General features: G+C 39.9%; 1 protein-coding gene across 1 annotated transcript; it reads right to left on the reverse strand.

Moving 5' to 3' along the window:
- Nucleotides 1-3,903: 3,903 nt before the first annotated feature.
- On the reverse strand, nt 3,904-5,007 carry LOC122792366 (putative proline-rich protein 21). The gene has a single exon (XM_044060157.1). The coding sequence runs from the start codon at nt 5,005-5,007 to the stop codon at nt 3,904-3,906; it is 1,104 nt and encodes a 367-aa protein (XP_043916092.1).
- Nucleotides 5,008-18,954: the final 13,947 nt, after the last annotated feature.

Consider the following 18,954-nt stretch of genomic DNA (forward strand, 5'->3'; position numbering starts at 1 on the left):
GATGATATTTTTAAAGTCACTAAACAAGATGACTGGATAGCTACAGGTGTATATCATTACATAATATCATAAGTGGAATCTTTTTAAATGAAAATGACTAAAAAACACCATTTAGAGCAGAAAACCAGCCAAACAATTGAGTGAATGACACTAAGCTCAGAGTATTATGTTTATTATAAGTTCATAGGTGGTTACTGGGCTATTGGCCCAAGAGCCATTTTAAGACTAGCCAAACTTACCCCAAATTTATCAAAATATTATTGACGTGTCAATACTCCAAGGAATTTTATGGTTATAATATAGTCTTGTGCACATTAATCAAGATGCCCCTGTCCATTAGGGACATAGGTGCCAAACCAGGGGTAAAGTTGTACTTTCCAATCCATTGGTCCAAGTTACATTTGACTAGGTTTAGGCATGAGCTTTGCTTCACATGGATGGGAAGTAAGTTCCAAAGAAGGGGTAATGCTTGAGACACATACCTGTCCCTCTAATATGTCCTGTTTATGATGCAGATGAAGTTTAGGTCCTTAGAATGGGTATTTCTGATGGTATATATTTTGTAGATGTGCAACAGTGGGTAGAATATGTATTTCTGATGATATTTCTTTTGTTTTGTTTGTTGGGGTTGGAGGTTGACATAATGGTTAAGGTGTTTGCCCGACAGACACAAGGTACAGGGTTTGATTCTCACCCTTAAAGGGAAATTGGCTACACTTAAAATGACCTGAAAGAGTAGCTACCCTAGTACTTACCTATGAATTAGTGTGGCATTAGAGGATGCCTTGTAGGCAAGGCATAGATCACTGCTTAGTAGTTTATAGGGGACCAAGTACAGGGATAGGGCTTTGAGTCAGTCCACACAGGACTTGATGTTTACTTCCTATATTCTTTTTTTGAGGAATCTCTGTGGTCTGTCAAGCTGTTTCAAGTCCTGGTCAGGTACATGCTGAAGGGTTCATTGTACTCAATGACTGGTCTGATAAGAGCTGAGTACAGTGGAACAACAACCTCCTTGGACCTGGATGACATGCTCTTACTTATAAGTTGTGCAACGTAGAAAAGTTATCTCACCACAACAGACACGGAGAGGTCAAAGGTCAGGTAACTGTCAACATGCATTCCCAGATCCATGACCTCTGGGTCTATTATTTTCAACCTAAAGATAGCAATTTTACTTTGAAAAATAGTAATTTCACAGATTTCCAGAGTTTAAGCCCAAAGTAATTGACTATTTATCAAAAATTAAGTTTAATGTGCCAGAACCATTCAACTTTACATGAACATTTACCTAGCCATAACAGAGGCAGAGAATTGCATGTTTTTTGAATTTCAGTCAAAACAAAAAAATTAAACTGAAGAAATCCAAGTAAATGCTTAACTTTATGCAATAGTCAATGAAGTGGAGGTTATTTACACTTCATTTTAATTTTCTGAGGGCCAGAATGTTACATATAAATAATAAGTAAATGCAATGAACATTTGTGCCAAAAAGAAGTATTATTTATGAAAGGGTATGCTTTCATAGATGCATTCAAGCTAAAGGAGAGGCTGTTGAAACATTTGTCAGGTACTTATATAAACTATCTAAAATTGTGGGTCTGACCAAACTAAAGATGAGTAAATTAGATACAGAATAGTGATTAGGCTTGCTGATACTAAACTGTCTCAAAAGTCACTGCTAGAAGTGATTTCAAATCTGAAAAATGCTATTCAGATTGCTAGAGAGGCTGAAACAGTAAAGAGATAAAATGTCAGTATGAATACTGCAAATTGTGTGTAAAGTTAAAAGGTAAAGAAAATGGAAAATTCAGTGAAAAGCATGATACTGGCCAAAGTAAGTGTGCATAAGAAGCAAGTGAATGCAAGCTTGGTAAATGCATTACATGTGATACTGGCCAAAGTAAGTGTGCATGAGAAATGAGTGAATGCAAGCTTGGTAAATGCATTACATGTGATACTGGCCAAAGTAAGTGTGCATGAGAAGCAAGTGAATGCAAGCTTGGTAAATGCATTACATGTGATACTGGCCAAAGTAAGTGTGCATGAGAAGCAAGTGAATGCAAACTTGGTAAATGCATTACATGTGATACTGGCCAAAGTAAGTGTGCATGAGAAATGAGTGAATGCAAGCTTGGTAAATGCATTACATGTGATACTGGCCAAAGTAAGTGTGCATGAGAAGCAAGTGAATGCAAGCTTGGTAAATGCATTACATGTGATACTGGCCAAAGTAAGTGTGCATGAGAAATGAGTGAATGCAAGCTTGGTAAATGCATTACATGTGATACTGGCCAAAGTAAGTGTGCATGAGAAGCAAGTGAATGCAAGCTTGGTAAATGCATTACATGTGATACTGGCCAAAGTAAGTGTGCATGAGAAGCAAGTGAATGCAAGCTTGGTAAATGCATTACATGTGATACTGGCCAAAGTAAGTGTGCATGAGAAATGAGTGAATGCAAGCTTGGTAAATGCATTACATGTGATACTGGCCAAAGTGTGCATGAGAAACAAGCGAATGCAAGCTTGGTAAATGCATTACATGTGATACTGGCCAAAGTAAGTGTGCATGAGAAATGAGTGAATGCAAGCTTGGTAAATGCATTACATGTGATACTGGCCAAAGTAAGTGTGCATGAGAAATGAGTGAATGCAAGCTTGGTAAATGCATTACATGTGATACTGGCCAAAGTAAGTGTGCATGAGAAATGAGTGAATGCAAGCTTGGTAAATGCATTACATGTGATACCGGCCAAAGTAAGTGTGCATGAGAAACAAATGAATGCAAGCTTCGTTAAATGCATTACATGTGATACTGGCCAAAGTAAGTGTGCATGAGAAACAAGTGAATGCAAGCTTGGTAAATGCATTACATGTGATACCGGCCAAAGTAAGTGTGCATGAGAAACAAGTGAATGCAAGCTTGGTAAATGCATTACATGTGATACTGGCCAAAGTAAGTGTGCATGAGAAATGAGTGACTGCAAGCTTGGTAAATGCATTAGATGTGATTTCTTCACATGTGTCAGAGAAGTGTGCTGCACATGACAGAAGGTGTAGGAAATGCAACAAGGCGGGACCTTTTGCTGTCATTTATAAAATTAAATTAATGAAAGAAATAGCCACTAAGAAAAAAAAAACAAGAAAACTGTCCAGAGTGCACTTTGTTTGGGTCAGTGGCTGCTATGTCAAACACTGAATCAGACTTAAACTCCTGATTCGTGGAACCCCAGAAAGCTTTAAAACGGATGCATGGGCTGATGTTATAGTAGTATCATCTGGTACCTACAGGAGCATCTCAAATCATCTGTAGTTGCATGAAGCAGAAATGGAAATGTACAGCCCTGGAGGCAAACGCAAGTGCACTGGTACATTTCTAGCCGTGCTTCAATGGAAGGGACACAAGTATGAGCTCTGCATTTATGAGCTGGGAGGCTCATATATAAATAACCTCCTCAGTATCATTACAGCATGCAGGTAGGAGCTGCTGGCCAGAATACATTACATTAATGTGGATGGCTAGGGTTACGTTGGTTTGCTGAACTTTCAGCCAGTGAAAATTAAGATAAAAATATTTGGTATAGCTTCAGCTACAGAAATATGACCACACCCAAAAGAGTACCGTCTCCTATACTATCTGAAGCAGAGGCAGAACTGATATGAATGCAAGCATTTGGGATGACTGAAAGTGTAAATGAAATGATGGGCTGGTGTGCTCCCATGGTAGACAATGGGCTGGTGTGCTCCTATGGTAGATGATGGGCTGGAGTGCTCCCATGGTAGATGATGGGCTGGTGTGCTCCCATGGCAAATGATGGGCTGATGTGCTCCCATGGCAAATTATGAGCTAGAGTGCTCCCATGGTAGGCGATGGGCTGGTGTGCTTCCATGGTAGACGATGGGCTAGTGTGCTTCCATGGTAGACGATGGGCTGGTGTGCTCCCATGGTAGACGGGCTGGTGTGCTCCCATGGTAGACGATGGGCTGGTGTGCTCCCATGGTAGATGATGGGCTGGTGTGCTCCCATGGTAGATGATGGGCTGGTGTGCTCCCATGGTAGACGAAGGGCTGGTGTGCTCCCATGGTAGACGATGGGCTGGAGTGCTCCCATGGTAGACAATGGGCTGGTGTGCTCCCAAGGTAGACAATGGGCTGGTGTGCTCGCATGGTAGATGATGGGCTGGTGTGCTCCCATGGTAGATGATGGGCTGGTGTGCTCCCATGGTAGACGATGGGCTGGTGTGCTCCCATGGTAGATGATGGGCTGGTGTGCTCCCATGGTAGATGATGGGCTGGTGTGCTCCCATGGTAGACGATGGGCTGGTGTGCTCCCATGGTAGATGATGGGCTGGTGTGCTCCCATGGTAGATGATGGGCTGGTGTGCTCCCATGGTAGACGAAGGGCTGGTGTGCTCCCATGGTAGACGATGGGCTGGAGTGCTCCCATGGTAGACAATGGGCTGGTGTGCTCCCAAGGTAGACAATGGGCTGGTGTGCTCGCATGGTAGACAATGGGTCAGTGTGCTCCCATGGTAGACGATGGGCCAGTGTGCTCCCATGGTAGAGGATGGGCTGGTGTGCTCCCATGATAGATGATGGGCCGGTGTGCTCCCATGGTAGACGATGGGCCGGTGTGCTCCCATGGTAGACGATGGGCCGGTGTGCTCCCATGGTAGACGATGGGCCGGTGAGCTCCCATGGTAGACGATGGGCCGGTGTGCTCCCATGGTAGACGATGGGCTGGAGTGCACTCATGGTAGACGATGGGCTGGAGTGCTCCCATGGTAGATGATGGGCTGGAGTGCTCCCATGGTAGATGATGGGCTGGTGTGCTCCCATGGTAGACAATGGGCCGGTGTGCTCCCATGGTAGACGATGGGCTGGAGTGCACTCATGGTAGACGATGGGCTGGAGTGCTCCCATGGTAGATGATGGGCTGGAGTGCTCCCATGGTAGACGATGGGCTGGTGTGCTCCCATGGTAGACAATGGGCCGGTGTGCTCCCATGGTTTCAGTCATTAAAAAGAATGACAACATAAGAGTCTGCAAAGACTTGAAATAGTTAGATGATGCCTTTATGAGAGAGGTCTGTTCTGCCTATGCTACAACACAGAGCACCAAAGCTGATAGATACTAAAGTGTTCTCCACTTAAACATTTCAGGTGGGTTTTGTCAAATAACCTTAGAGAAAGACAGTCAAAACCTAACCGCTTTCATTATTTCATCCAGAAGATTTTGTTTTAGCAGGCTGCTATTTGGTATAGTTTCACCAACTTAAATAGTTTAACATACGATGAGCAATCTGTAGAAAAGGCATGAAGGTGTTGTTGTTGTCATGGATGATGTGCTAGTATTTGTTCCTAATAAGCATATTACATGAAATTGAGGGTAGTGCTCCAAACCATTACAAGCTAAGGTTTGAAGAGAAGTAGAGACAAATGTTATTTTGGAAAGTCTGAGATCCAATATTTCAGTCACAGCATACGTGTTAGTGGAATCAGGTAAGATTAAAACAAGGTTAGAGGACTAGCACACCTAAAGAGTCCAACCTGTGTAGCTGAGCTATGTCAGGCCATAAGCATGATGAATTTCTTGGGCAAGTTCACATCAGATCTGTTAACAGTGCTGCATCCACTGACAGATTTAATAAAGAAGGATGTACTCTAGTCAAGGGGGATGCTCAAACCCAAGGTTTCAGCAAAAGAAACTCCAGCTCTACTCAGTGGCATACCGCCTGCTCAGAGGCGATCTGTGCCTGACGTATAAAGCCATGTCCAACCCGGAAGTAATGGACATGCTGCACCTCAGAAAATCCAAATCCCATCGAGCTACACGCTCGAGAGACTTGAACCTCAGCACTGAAATAAATAGGACATGCTGGAGGGACAGATTCATAACCCAGAGGCTCCCTTCACTCTGGAATAAAATCCCAGTCCAGGTTAGGCAGAGTCCCACATTGACTCTCTTCAAGAGGAATCTTGATGAGTGGATGGGAGATCGTAGGTTTACCCCGGCTATCACTTCTGTGTCACTGTTAGACAGAGGCACAGTATACTAACCTCAAAAAAAGGCATAGCAAAATTAATTTAAAATGGGTGGCGAAAGCCAAACACACTCTGGCTAGGCTTATAAATGCCCTAGGGCAGATAGCCTACTATGAACCTATGAACCTATGAACCTAAGTGAAACAAATGCTAATATTTATTCCAGGTCTCACCTACAATAACATAATAAAACTTTGAGCTGTGAGTGCTGATGAGTTAAGGATTAGATGCCACCCTACTACAGATGCACAAACAAATATCGAGAGCAGTTGCTTATCACTTCAGAATGTTAGTCAATGCAGAACAGAAATATTCACAAGTAGAAAAAGAGTGCTATGCAAGTGTGTGAGAAGTGCTCCAGCTACCTACTGGGACTAGAGAATTTTCATCTCCATTTTGACCACAGACTGCTGGTTCTGCTGATTAATTTCTATGTTTGAACCAAGTAACACTTAAATACCAAAGGTCACTTATATGACTGAGATGAATGCCAGAGCAATCCATGTACTTGGAAAGCAATTTAACTGTATCTGTTCTCCAGAAGCCATTACCTACCTACCTTGTCTGTTACCAAAGTAGATATTACTGCCTATGTGCATACCATTATGGAAAACCAACCAGTGAATGCTAAAAAGCTAGGTTGCTATTCAAGGCATCTACCAGAAAAAGGCTACAAGCCTACAGACCCTTGGATCATCTGGGACAAGACTGTGGATCACCAAACAGGCTGTGGCCTGCTTCTCTTCTTGGGATTGGTGTTAACATTTTCCTTCTGGTGAGAGAAGCAAAGGAGTATTGTATCGCAACTTAGTCCAGCTGTGGTGAGACCAGCATTAGTCAAGCAGAAGCCATTCATGCGACTCCCATCATTTCATCATTCTTAACAAGCTAATTCTTTGTTTTCAGTAAGTACTGCTTGATTTGTTTCTAACTTCAGAATATCTGCCTAAATACTTCACCCTTAAATTTTCAGGGTCTACGTATTAGTTTCCCCTCAAGTGTTTGGCAGTGATCTGTACAGACTCAGGCACCCTGAGTGACATTTTTCCTGTAAAAGCACAACTGAAATTTTTCCAATATCTAGTTGCATACAGGACAACCAATTTGCAGTGACAAGCACTGTCCACATAGTTCCAAACCAGAAACTCCTGACAGTGATTGATATTCTCTCTCCAACAGTCTAATCAATAAAAAAGGGTCTGTTGCCATGGATATGAACTTTTCTACTGTCTCCATTACTGGCTTGGTGGATATGGGCATCCTGAGACAATGTAGAAATTGCTTCATGTTTACTGACAACCAATTATTTCAAACAAACTGATATGGTATGTGAGAGATATATTTACACATCACTGGAGGCAAAGCTCTCACATAAAAATACTCCTAATGTCAATAAGGTTGTCAGTAGTACACATGCTGCACCCATCACGCACAATTCAAAGCAGACATATAGACTCAGTTATACTCAGCCACTTACATGTAACCTTCCTAAACCACAAAGACCTCCTAGACAAAGTATACATAAGAAATACCCTCAGCAGCCCCAAACCCAATCTTTCAAAACAATACCCACATCAACAGATACAGCTACATCTCATGGAGCCTCTACCTCTAAGCCCATAAGACAAGTCACCACACAGTCCAAAATTCTAGTCATTGGAGACTCCATCGTGAGGCACATTGATGTCCCTGTCACCAGGATGAGTCAGGAGAAAGTTACGGTCAGTTGCTTATCAGGGGCTAGGATTCGCCACATTACGCATGCACTCAGGTCATTTGACCACAATTACCAGTATGACTCAGTCATAGTCCATGTGGAAGTAAATGACCTGAGATGTACCTCCCTAGACTATATGAAGAGAGACATCATAGAACTCTCTAAATATGTGTCTCAGGCTGGTATGAGCCTAGCATTGAGCAACATTTTACCTTCTCCAAGGATGATGCCACGATACGAACAAAGATGATTGATTTTAATAATTGGCTTAGTTTCTGGTGTCATTCTAAGGGGGTGCAATATTTGTCGGCATAGAAGGAGATGGTCAACAGACCACGCTGCTGTGCCAGGTATGGTCTGCACCTCTCCCTACTAGGCTTTCAAATATTAGCTAAAACATTGTCTTCCCCCATAGTGCTTTTTTTAGGCAATGCCAAACTGGAAGTACTTCTGACATAGCAAATCAAAACCAAGAAAATCTAAAGGTATTGCTGCGCAGTGCTAGGAGCCTAAACAAAAATCTCCACTCCTTGGAAGCTCTCTTTACCCTAGAGAATGCTGATGTCTGTGCGTTCTCTGAGACATGGTTTAAAGCCACAGACAACACATCAACAGTGCAAGGTTATAATGCCTTCCACACATTTAGACCAGCTACTTCACAGGCAGGGGCTAAAGGTGGAAGTGTCTCTATTTACATCAAAAACAAATATATGGTCAAACAGGACAATGCACTTGAGCTGCTCCATATTCAAATCACCATAGGTATAATCCAATACTACTTCCTTGCAAGCTATAGGGTCCCCCTCTATGACCCTGGAAACCCATACCATGTATTTAAACTTATTAGGAACATTAACCATCCAACCCAACACCATATTCATGGGTGACTTTAATTACCCCACTATTAACTGGGAATCCTATGCGACATCAAACGTACATGCAGATATTCCTGGATTTTGTAAACACAAACTCCCTGGACCAGATAGTCAAAACACCAACCAGGGGTACAACCATACTAGATGTGGTCCTCACTAATATGGAAGAGTGCTGCACACCCCTCTACCATAATGCCTTCCCTGGTAAGGTCAGACCACAAAATGGTCTCCTTTGAATTAAAAATAAAACCTGAACCCCCAGCTAAACCGGAAATATTCAGGAACTATTCTAAGGCTAACCTCCTGCTATTAAGTGAGAACTTGGCAAAATTTCAAGCCCCTTTAAACCCTAAGAACACTTATGCCTATGCAGATCTGTTCATAGAAACCCTATACAAGCACGTTAACAACTGCATAGAGGCAGCTGTACCCACGAGGAAGAAATACAGAACTAACTAAAAAAACAAGCCATGCTGGTGGAATCACAAAATCAACTGGATGTATAAAAGGAAGAAACAACTCAAAAGACAAAGTCTACCAAAGCCAAATGTGAGGTAAGTTTGGCCTCCCAGGCCAAGGACAACCACAAAGCATTCATCAGCTATGTCTGCAACCTCAAAAGCAATACACAATTGTGTGCAGAGCTCATTGTAAATGTAGCCACCTATACTGAGCCAGAAGATATAGAAAGCCTCCTGGCTGATAAATTCAGCTCCAACTTTACTCCTCTCTCCCTCTCAACCTTCTCTCAGGAAATATCATCAAATATAACTCCCCCTACTGTCACTAGGGAACATGTCCTTAATGCTCTCTCTAAGAATAAAGCACTGCATCAATGGGCCCAGACAATATCCTAGGATGCCTTCTAAATAGCATGAAACATGACCTATCAGGGCCTCTGGAATTACTATTTAACTGTAGCCTCTAAACAGGCTTCATGCCTCATGAATGGAGAAAGGCAACAGTCATCCCTCTACACAAAGGTGGGCCATGTACAGACCCTGGAAACTACAGACCCATAAGTCTCACTAGTCTTGTATGTAAAGCCATGGAAAGAATTATCATGGAGATGATCAATAGAGTTATAGTAAACCTCCAGACACTGGACCCAGCCCAGTTTGGTTTCAGCAAGGGCAGATCATGCCTACTCAGCCTGGTGGACTTCTTTGAGAAGGTCACCAAAGCAATGGATGAGGGCAAAATTGTTCACACTGCCTACCTTAACCTGGCCAAGGCATTTGACACAATACCCCACTTGTGCATTGTTGACAAACTCAGGAGGTTAGGTACAAACCTGTATGTCACCCGGTGGATAGCCAACCGGCTCACAGACAGGACCCAGGAAGTTAGAACTGGGGAGTCCACCTCTACAAAGAGGCCAATCACAAGTGGAGTCCCTCAGGGATCAGTCGTTAGACTGCTCCTTTTTGGCATTTATTTTTCAGAAGTCAAGGCAAGATTTAAGTCTTTAGAATGGGTAATTCTGGTACTGTTTGTTTTGTGAATATGCAGGAGGTCCATCAACGTGGGATATGACAATGCCCTGTATGCCAGGCATAGAGCTCACCTCAAAAGCCTGTAGGAGACTGAATACAGAGATAGGAAGTTGGTGGTCTCTGGCTGACTAAATTTGCAGATGATTGCAAATTAGGAGCTGTCATTGAATCTCACACTGACACAAATGTTCTCCAGGAGGGGTTGACACAGACAAACAACCGGTGTCAGAGCCATGGACTAAAACCAAATGCCAAGAAATGCATCCTTTGGGAAATCATCTATCCCTGGTAACTATCATACTGACAACACACCCCTTAGAGTTGACCCAGTAGTCAGGGACTTAAGGACACACATAGTAATCTAGCCTTTGATCATCACATGTGTACAGTGGTGAGGAAATCATTCTATGTTGCGCAACTTATAATCAAAGATATGGCATCTAAGTCCAAGGAAGTCATTGTTCCACTGTATTCAGCATTCATCAGACCTATCATTGAGTACAATGCCCCCTTTAGTATGTACCTAACAACGCATATCCAACATCTAGAATGTCCACAGAGGTTCCTCACTAAAAGAATACAGGGCATAAGTAATATGTCCTATGCAGACCGCCTCAAGGCCCTATCTCTGTATTCAGTCTCCTACAGGCTTTTGAGGTGAGCTCTATGCCTGGCATACAGGGCATTGTCATATCCCACTTTGATGGACCTCCTGCATATTCACAAAACAAACAGTACCAGAATTACCCATTCTAAAGACTTAAATCTTGCCTGGGATATAAATAGGACCTGCTGGAGAGAGAGGTATGTATCCCAGAGACTACCCCATCTATGAAACAGGCTCCCCACCCATGTGAAGCATAGTTCCTCCCTCACCCAATTCAAGTGCAACTTGGACAACTGGATGGGGAACCAGAAATTCATCCCTGGTTTGGCACCTATGTCTCTAAAGCAAACAGGTAACCCATAAGTGGTTCATCTCCCAGGCCCATGCTTACACTTATCAAGGGTATCAGAACTTCTCAGAGATTTGGAATGCGTGGCTAAGCTTAAAAGGCCCTTGTGGTCATTGGCCTAGTAAACACCTATGAAACTATAATGAAGCAAGCTACTAAATATAACAATTAATTACAAACAGTCATAAAATACATTAGGGATGGATATCCTAATTGTTGGACATAGACCAAGCATCTGATATACAAGTACTACACCATCAGAGCTTAATTGTCCCAACATGATGGCTTGCTACTGTACCAGGACAGAATTATTGCACCCTAGTCACAGCATACCAAAGTGTTTAAACAGGTAAATTTGGGACACCAAAGCCTAACAACAGATTGTGTAAAGTCAACATTTTTGTATAGTGTCTCTTCATCGACATGGGCATCATAAAGCTTATGTCAAAATGCCAATTTTGCATTATATACAAGTCACATCTGAGGAGATAATCTTTACTTATAACTCTTTTACAAGATCATCTTTGGTAGAAGGTAGTCACTGACTTGTGAGAAATGAAAAGAAAGAGCTATCCTGTAGATGTAGACTGTTACTCTCATGATACAGACATATTGTATATATCAGCCATAACTAGCTGACAATCATTGCAAGAGCCAAGACTATGTTTACTAGATCCCTATTAAACTGATTACACACAATGGTACGCAGTTTGTATTGATGAAATTTCAGCGATATGTTGACAACTATATGTACAAAGTACAAAAAGTCCTCACAATCAACAGTCCAATGGAGCTGCTGACAATCATTCAAACTGCTACAAAGATCCTTCAACATCTCAGCCTCACAGAGATCTCATGTCTTACCATGATACTCTACACAGAGCTAAAAGACTAAGCCCTGGTGCATAGAATATGCTATGCAGGAGATAACAGGACCAGAATACCTTTAAGCACACAGACTTCTAAATTCTTGTCACCCTTGTCAAGCACTTAATAGCGCTCACCTCCCAAACTGAGCAGGTCTGGACTTGATAACCCTAGTGCAAATTTGTGTCTACCCATCCAAGTTATCAGGACAATCCTTAAAGAGCTGGAAGAAATAATCAGATTTTAGCAGGGAATATTACTTAGAGGTGAGAGCTGGAATTTAATTTGCAGCAGTGAAGAAGTGTCTGGGGGACCATGAAGGGGAAATATAACAAAGACGGGTAGAATTTGAAGAAATCTATGAAAATATTTGGCATAGAAGATCTGAATTCAGTAGTAATTTATATAGGACACAAAAACTGGGCTAGGCTTGACAGAACTTACATTTTACAGGAACATGTGCATTTAACTGAAAGTTTTAATATGCATCCAATAACTTTTTCAGATCATGCGCCAATAATAACTAAAATAAAAATGCATGGTAATGAAAGAAAATGAGAGTCTGGCACTTTCCCACCTATCTGTTGAAAAAAAAGAGAAATCTAATGAATGGGTAGTAAGTAGAAATTATTCAGAAGTTATTAGAGACGATAGAAATTGTTCTGAAATATAGCTAGGGAGTGGGATAAAATTAATGTGGACTTTAAAAATAGGGTGGAAATAAAAGAGAGATAGATGTGATTAAGAAGTAACAATAATTATTTAGAGGAACTGACAAATGTTAAAGGATTGCAGAATGGGAGGAATCTGACAGAACAACAGGAGCAACTGCAGAATGCTAAACAGAAAATAAGGGATTAGCTCAACAATATGCTGGAGTTTAGAAAGATCGCTGTTAAGCAACTGTTTTCTGATAATTCCAGAGCACATCAACTTTTAGCACAACTCAGGTAACAGAAAGTAGGAAGGGTTGTCACCAAGCTTAGGAAGCTTATAACAAGGACGATAATAAGAGAACCTGTAGAGGTACTGGAAATATTTTGAAAATTTTATGAAAGCCTGTATAAAGTAGAGAAATATGGAAATCATGAAAAGGTACAAATGAAAATGTTTATCAAAGAATTAAATATGCCAAGGTTAGAGGTAGATGAGGATCAATTAATATCAGGATACAAGGAGATTAGATAAAATGGGTGATGTATAACCAATCAACAGGAAAGTCCCCAGAAATAGGTGGTATTCCTGTGGAAGTTTGGAAGCTAGGAGGGGAAAAACTGATAAAGATCTGGAAGGATTTGTTTAACAGTATTTTAAGAGAAGGAGAAGCACCAACATCCTGGCAGAAAGGGATGGTGGCTGTAATACCTAAAGCGGGTAAAAACCCATCAGACCCAGCTTCATACAGGCCCATATCAATCCTAAATCATGATTACAAAGTGTTTATGTCTATAATGGCAAAAAGAATGGCAAAGGTGATGCCAAAATTAATAGATATGAATCAATGTGGTTTTGTGGTGGAGAGGCAAAAAATTGACAACATCAACAGAACACTGATGATGCAGATGGATGTAGAATGTAAGAAAAAACAATGTTGTTGGTGGGCTCTACCTGGAAACAACAAAAATCTGGACAAAGGCCCATGAAAAACAGGTACAAATCTGGACACTGATTAACATAAAATTTACATATGTAATTATGTAACCCCACCCACTCCAGTGGAGTTGTGGGATACCAACATTCAAACACAAACTGAAGAACAGGTAAAATATTAAACATAAAATATAACCAGAACATTAGTGTTTTCTTTATATTAAGAGTATAAAACTTTGAACTTGCCCTCCCCGCATTATTTAAGCATTTATCCAAATGTCTTGTGTTAGGAACTTGACAGGTTGGAATGAAGTACATTTCTTAGCAATATGGTGAATATATGGATGCACCTAATGCTCCTTCTTCATGCACAGGAATAAGACGCACTCACACTCAGCATGGTGGGTATTCAAAGCTCACTTGTTGGTCTCCTTCTGTAGTTTAACTAATAAATAATCCAGCTGCATGATTAGTTTTCTTATTTCTGATTCTGAATGTGGTGCCTTTCAACATGGGACTAAACAGTGCACAGTCCTGAAGCAGACAGCTCTGCTCACGGTGCTACACCACTGCTATTGCTTTCTATTGCCCTGCTTGCACTGATGTTATTATCCCTTTGCACTAACAGAAATGTTACTCTTCTACAACTACATCACTTTTTCTGCTTACAATGTTTCTACATATTCCCAATCCATGCCTGAAAATTATTTAGGTTCCTCATGCAGGACACTGTCCTCTTTCAGGCTAAAAGAGGACAGTGTCCTGCCTGAGGGACCTACCTAATTATCACAAACAAGTAACTAGGTACAAATATTAGTGTTATTTCCCATCACTCACCTGCATTCAACAAATGTAGCAAAAATACAACACCCATGAAACCTAAATCCTATGCAGTATATGTACAGCCTGTACATTACCATGTGTCGTGATGCTCTGCTGAAACTGCATAATGCAGGCAGCAGAATTTCCAAAATTAATTTTATACTTGCTTTAATCACCGCTTTCGTCAACAAGACTTCATTAGAAATACAAAAAACATATAGCTTAAAACTTTCTTTAAATACCCTGAGCATCAATAAAATGAAATTACATCATTCCAAATAATCAATTAACCAATTAATCAATTAAATATATTCAAGCAGAAAAAAGCACGTTGAAATAAAATAAAAAACACTATGTTATTTATTTTTTACATACACTCTACGGTCCTTTAAAAAACATTTGATGTTAATCGCATCGTTTAATCCTGGAAATGTGTCAGCCCTTAAATTTATTTGCCATTTGGTCTCCCTTTGTTCCAAATAGTTTTTAAAACTACCCCCTCTTAAACTCAATTTGCCCTGTTCTAAAACTGAAAATAAATTTTTTTTGCAGCCACTACACTCAATACTATGCCTGTAGAGAACATTTCTACTGTCCTTTCTCTTGATACTATTCATGTGTTCCCTGATTCTGATGTATCGAAATCTAGTGGTCATGCCTGCATAGAATTTTTGACATTTGCTGCAGACTGCAATGTAGATTACTCCTTGGCTTTTACATGAAAAATGTTCAGTTACTGGAATAGTATGTGAAATATGTGGCAATTCTATATATGGTCCTTCCAAGATATATCTGCACCCGTAACATTTGTGCATTCCATGTGCTCTGCTGGTGGATATTATATCAATGGAAATATAATCCCTACCTTTTTCTAACAAGATTTTTAAATTATAATAATTTCTGTACACAAATCTAGGCTTAGGGCCCACTACTCATGGTTCCCCTCCACAATTTTCCAATTTCTTTGAATGACATTTCTAATGATGCTCCCATCTATTGTCATGGGCATACCAAAACTTAAATGCCTTTCATTGGAATATGCTATATTATTCACCTTTGGAGCTAGTTCAAGTGCTTTTTTCAGGATATGCAGATACCAAACTTCTCTTCTATCCCATACATTCTGGATTTGTTCGTTTAATAATTTTTCATTGAAACCTCTATCCATGAAGAGTTTTTTTGATGTAATTGTATTCATCAGCCAAAGAATGATTCTCACTGGTCATTCTACTAGCTCTGATGAATTGCCCTTTTGGAATATTATTTTTTATGAATCTAGGATGTTGACTAGAATAATGTAAATAACTGTTCATAAAAGTTCTCTTTCTGTGAATATTGCTAACAAATGTGTTACTAATGTTGTCCCATTTCAAATGGGCATCTAAATATTTAATGGATGTACCGATGTCTCCTGCTGTAAATTTCGGAAAGGACGAACAAGAATTTAATTGCCCAATAAATATCAACTTCTTTAAACCCTCCTTCTATAATGAAAACCAAGTCATCGATGAACGTCTTATAATATAGGACTCGAAAAGTTCTATTGAGAGTCATTAAAATCTGATACTCCCACCATCCCATAACTATGCTGGCAAATGAAGGGGCTACAGGGGAACCCATGGCTATACCTTGGACCTGTTTATAATACTTGTTGTTAAACAAAAAATAATGGTTATTCAAAATAATTTCTAACAAATTACAATAAAAGTTAATACAAGTACTGCCTTTATTCGTGTGTTGGCTTAAATAAGCTCTAACATATTCAATACCTGTGTCATGAGGTATATAATGAGACAATGTCCAAGGTAAACATGATATGCCTATCGGGGTCAAACGCCACTATCTCACTGAACTCTCTGACACTTTCCAAAAAATTCCAAGAATCCTTCAAAAAGGACTCCATTTGATGAACTAATGATTGTAAAAAAGTGTTTACCATGATAGATATTCCTTCAGTAACATAGTTGAGGGCCGATATAATGGGTCTAAAGAGAGGCTCTGTCTGACTCTTGTGAGTCTTGGGAATTCCAAACAGAACACTTATTTTTGGGTACTGCATACTGCAAAAGTTATATGTAACTTCATTTAAATCCCCAGACATCAAGCTGGCATATAAAAAGTATGAAATGCATTTATAACATTTAAAATGTCAATACTAGTGGCTCTTTTATATTCATGTTCATTAGACAACATTTTTTCCATTTTCATGACATACTGACTTTGGTCCATAATAACAAGCATAACCCCCTTGTCACTTTTCATTATACAAATGCATTTGTTGTCACACAAGTCTTTCATTGCCAGCCTTAAATCTTTACTCAAGTTGTTGAAATATCTAGGTGTTTTATTGGTCCTATTGCATAACAATTCCCTTAATTCGTTTTCACATGCTGATTCAAATACCTTTAAGGTAGGATTTAATAAAAGGGTTATAGTTAGAAGGTTTGACTAAAACACTTTCAGTACATTTCACATCCTTTAGTAAGTAATTTAAATTTAATTTTCTGGTATACTTTTTGAAATCTAGAATGGTACTAGTGATGTCTGCCTTTTTTGAAAGCACAAAGTTAATACCCAACCTTAACAACTCTAAATGATATGCATTCAATTCGAAACTAGACAAGTATAAAATGTCTTTTGTCAGTTCATTGTACCTTATTCATTGTCCGTGGAAGAGTCGGACACCATCCGACCCTTTTTCTGAGTCGCCATGGGCTTGGTTTTGCTAGTCTCTGTTCTTTCTCGAAAACTAAAAAAATTTTCGGTTTGGCACCAATTTCTTTTGCATTCTCATTGACCAACATCTGTGAGTTGGCTTCATTTTGAAGCACAGTTGGCTTAGCTGTTATATTTACACTGTTGTTTGAGCCATCCACTAACCTTTTTGATTTGTTTGAGAGAAACCTGCGGTTCCGCTTCTGATCATGTCAGTAAAAGAAGCGGAACTCCTTGGTCCATGCTACTTAAGGTAGAATGACCTGGGGGCTAGCTAGTTCTTGTCAAAAACTGAGAAATTATTGTTCTTATTGGTAAAAGAAGCAGAATAAGCAGTATCAGTTTCATATGCTACTAAGTCCTGGTCTAACTTGTTGTTTTTCCTTTTTATGAGGAGTTTCTCATGTTGTTCAATGTCCTCAAGCAGCAATGCCTACTCACTTTTTTCACAGAAATCAAACTGAAATTTATACTCTGTGGCTTGTTCCACCTTAAGAATTTCTTATTTTGAGTTCCCTCATGGTATTGTTGTTATGTTCAACTAATAACCACAGAAAACTAATATCGGCTTCATTAAAAAACTCTTTCAGCTTGCTGAAAAAAGAATCTTTGTCAGAAACACCATTGGGACATTTGAAAAACCTAAGCCCCTTTGGGACAATGCCCAATTCAATACATTTGTGAAAGTACTTATTTTCAATGTCAACACTCTTGAATTTCTTAAGTAGCTTATTCAAACTGTCACATTGTTCTCTATACACAGTCAATTCAACAGGGTCTACTAGCCTTTTTGTATTAGTAAAAGGATCCTCACTGTTGTTTAGAACCTATACTTCAAAGTGGAAAGGGATGATGAAACCAGGGGGAATCTCAGAAAACAGGGAGAGACTGGGATTTTGGATGCAGATCCTTAATGAGAATAACAATAACCGTATATAATATTATATTCATAAAGAAGCAGAAAGTATTTCAAGAACTAAGTCAACACATAAATGTTGAAAGGAGATTCTCCAATTAGGGTTCTGAACAATAGGCAAGAGAGGGCTGGAATTTATTGGAGAAAACTGGCAAAAGAACCAAGGCATTGGGAGAAAATAATTAGAAAGGGAAAGGAAATAGAATGGGAAGAGGCCAAGAATGTATTTGGACTGCAGGCTAGATATTGCCTTCCCAGTCGATGACTGATATCAGGGTATATGCAAAGAGAAAAAAATTAGGGGATCCTAAGTGAAAGACCAGTGCTGGTAGAGTTTTTAGTAGCATTTAGAACAGAAGTTGCTGTTAAAAAAGGAATAATTAGTACAACATACAAAATATTGCATGATAACTATAAGAATCAATCAGAGGAGGTTAGAAAAGATTGGGAAGAGAGATTGGATAATCAATTCACAAAGAAACAATGGAGGGATATGTGTTGTTTCCCAAATATGCAACAAAGTCTAGAAGATTTAGGATCTTTGCTTGGAAGTGTTTAAATAGGTATTTTTATACCCCAAGTGGACTCCATAGAATTATTTTTCTCAGGTAGACAGCAAATGTTGGAGGTGTGATGGGGAAGAAAGAGGCAATTGGGAACATATTTTCTGGAAGTGTAATTAGTTGGCAGACTTTAAAGATTCCCTGCAGACTACTCTGTCAGAGTACTGGGTGAGAAAATTGGTATAACTGGGCAAATGATTTTTTGAACTATGATACAGAATCGGAATTGCCTAGATATAGTGAGGCCTTCTTGAGTCCAATTATGGTGGCTGCCAAAAAAGTAGTTACTAGAAAATAGAAATAAAAGTCTAAACCAAATGTACTAGAATATAGTAGCAGAGATAAAAACTGGAACTGGTATCTTTAGAAAAGGATAGGAGCAAGTTACATAGA

This window comes from Protopterus annectens, chromosome 1.part2, assembly GCF_019279795.1.
Source record: "Protopterus annectens isolate FY-2018-M chromosome 1.part2, PAN1.0, whole genome shotgun sequence".
In the NCBI taxonomy this organism is placed as follows: Eukaryota; Metazoa; Chordata; order Ceratodontiformes; family Protopteridae; genus Protopterus; species Protopterus annectens.

Bases quoted from the DNA above. Each gene is read 5' to 3' on its own strand.
- LOC122792366 (XM_044060157.1), bottom strand. From the start codon at position 5,007: ATGGGAGCACACCGGCCCATTGTCTACCATGGGAGCACACCAGCCCAT.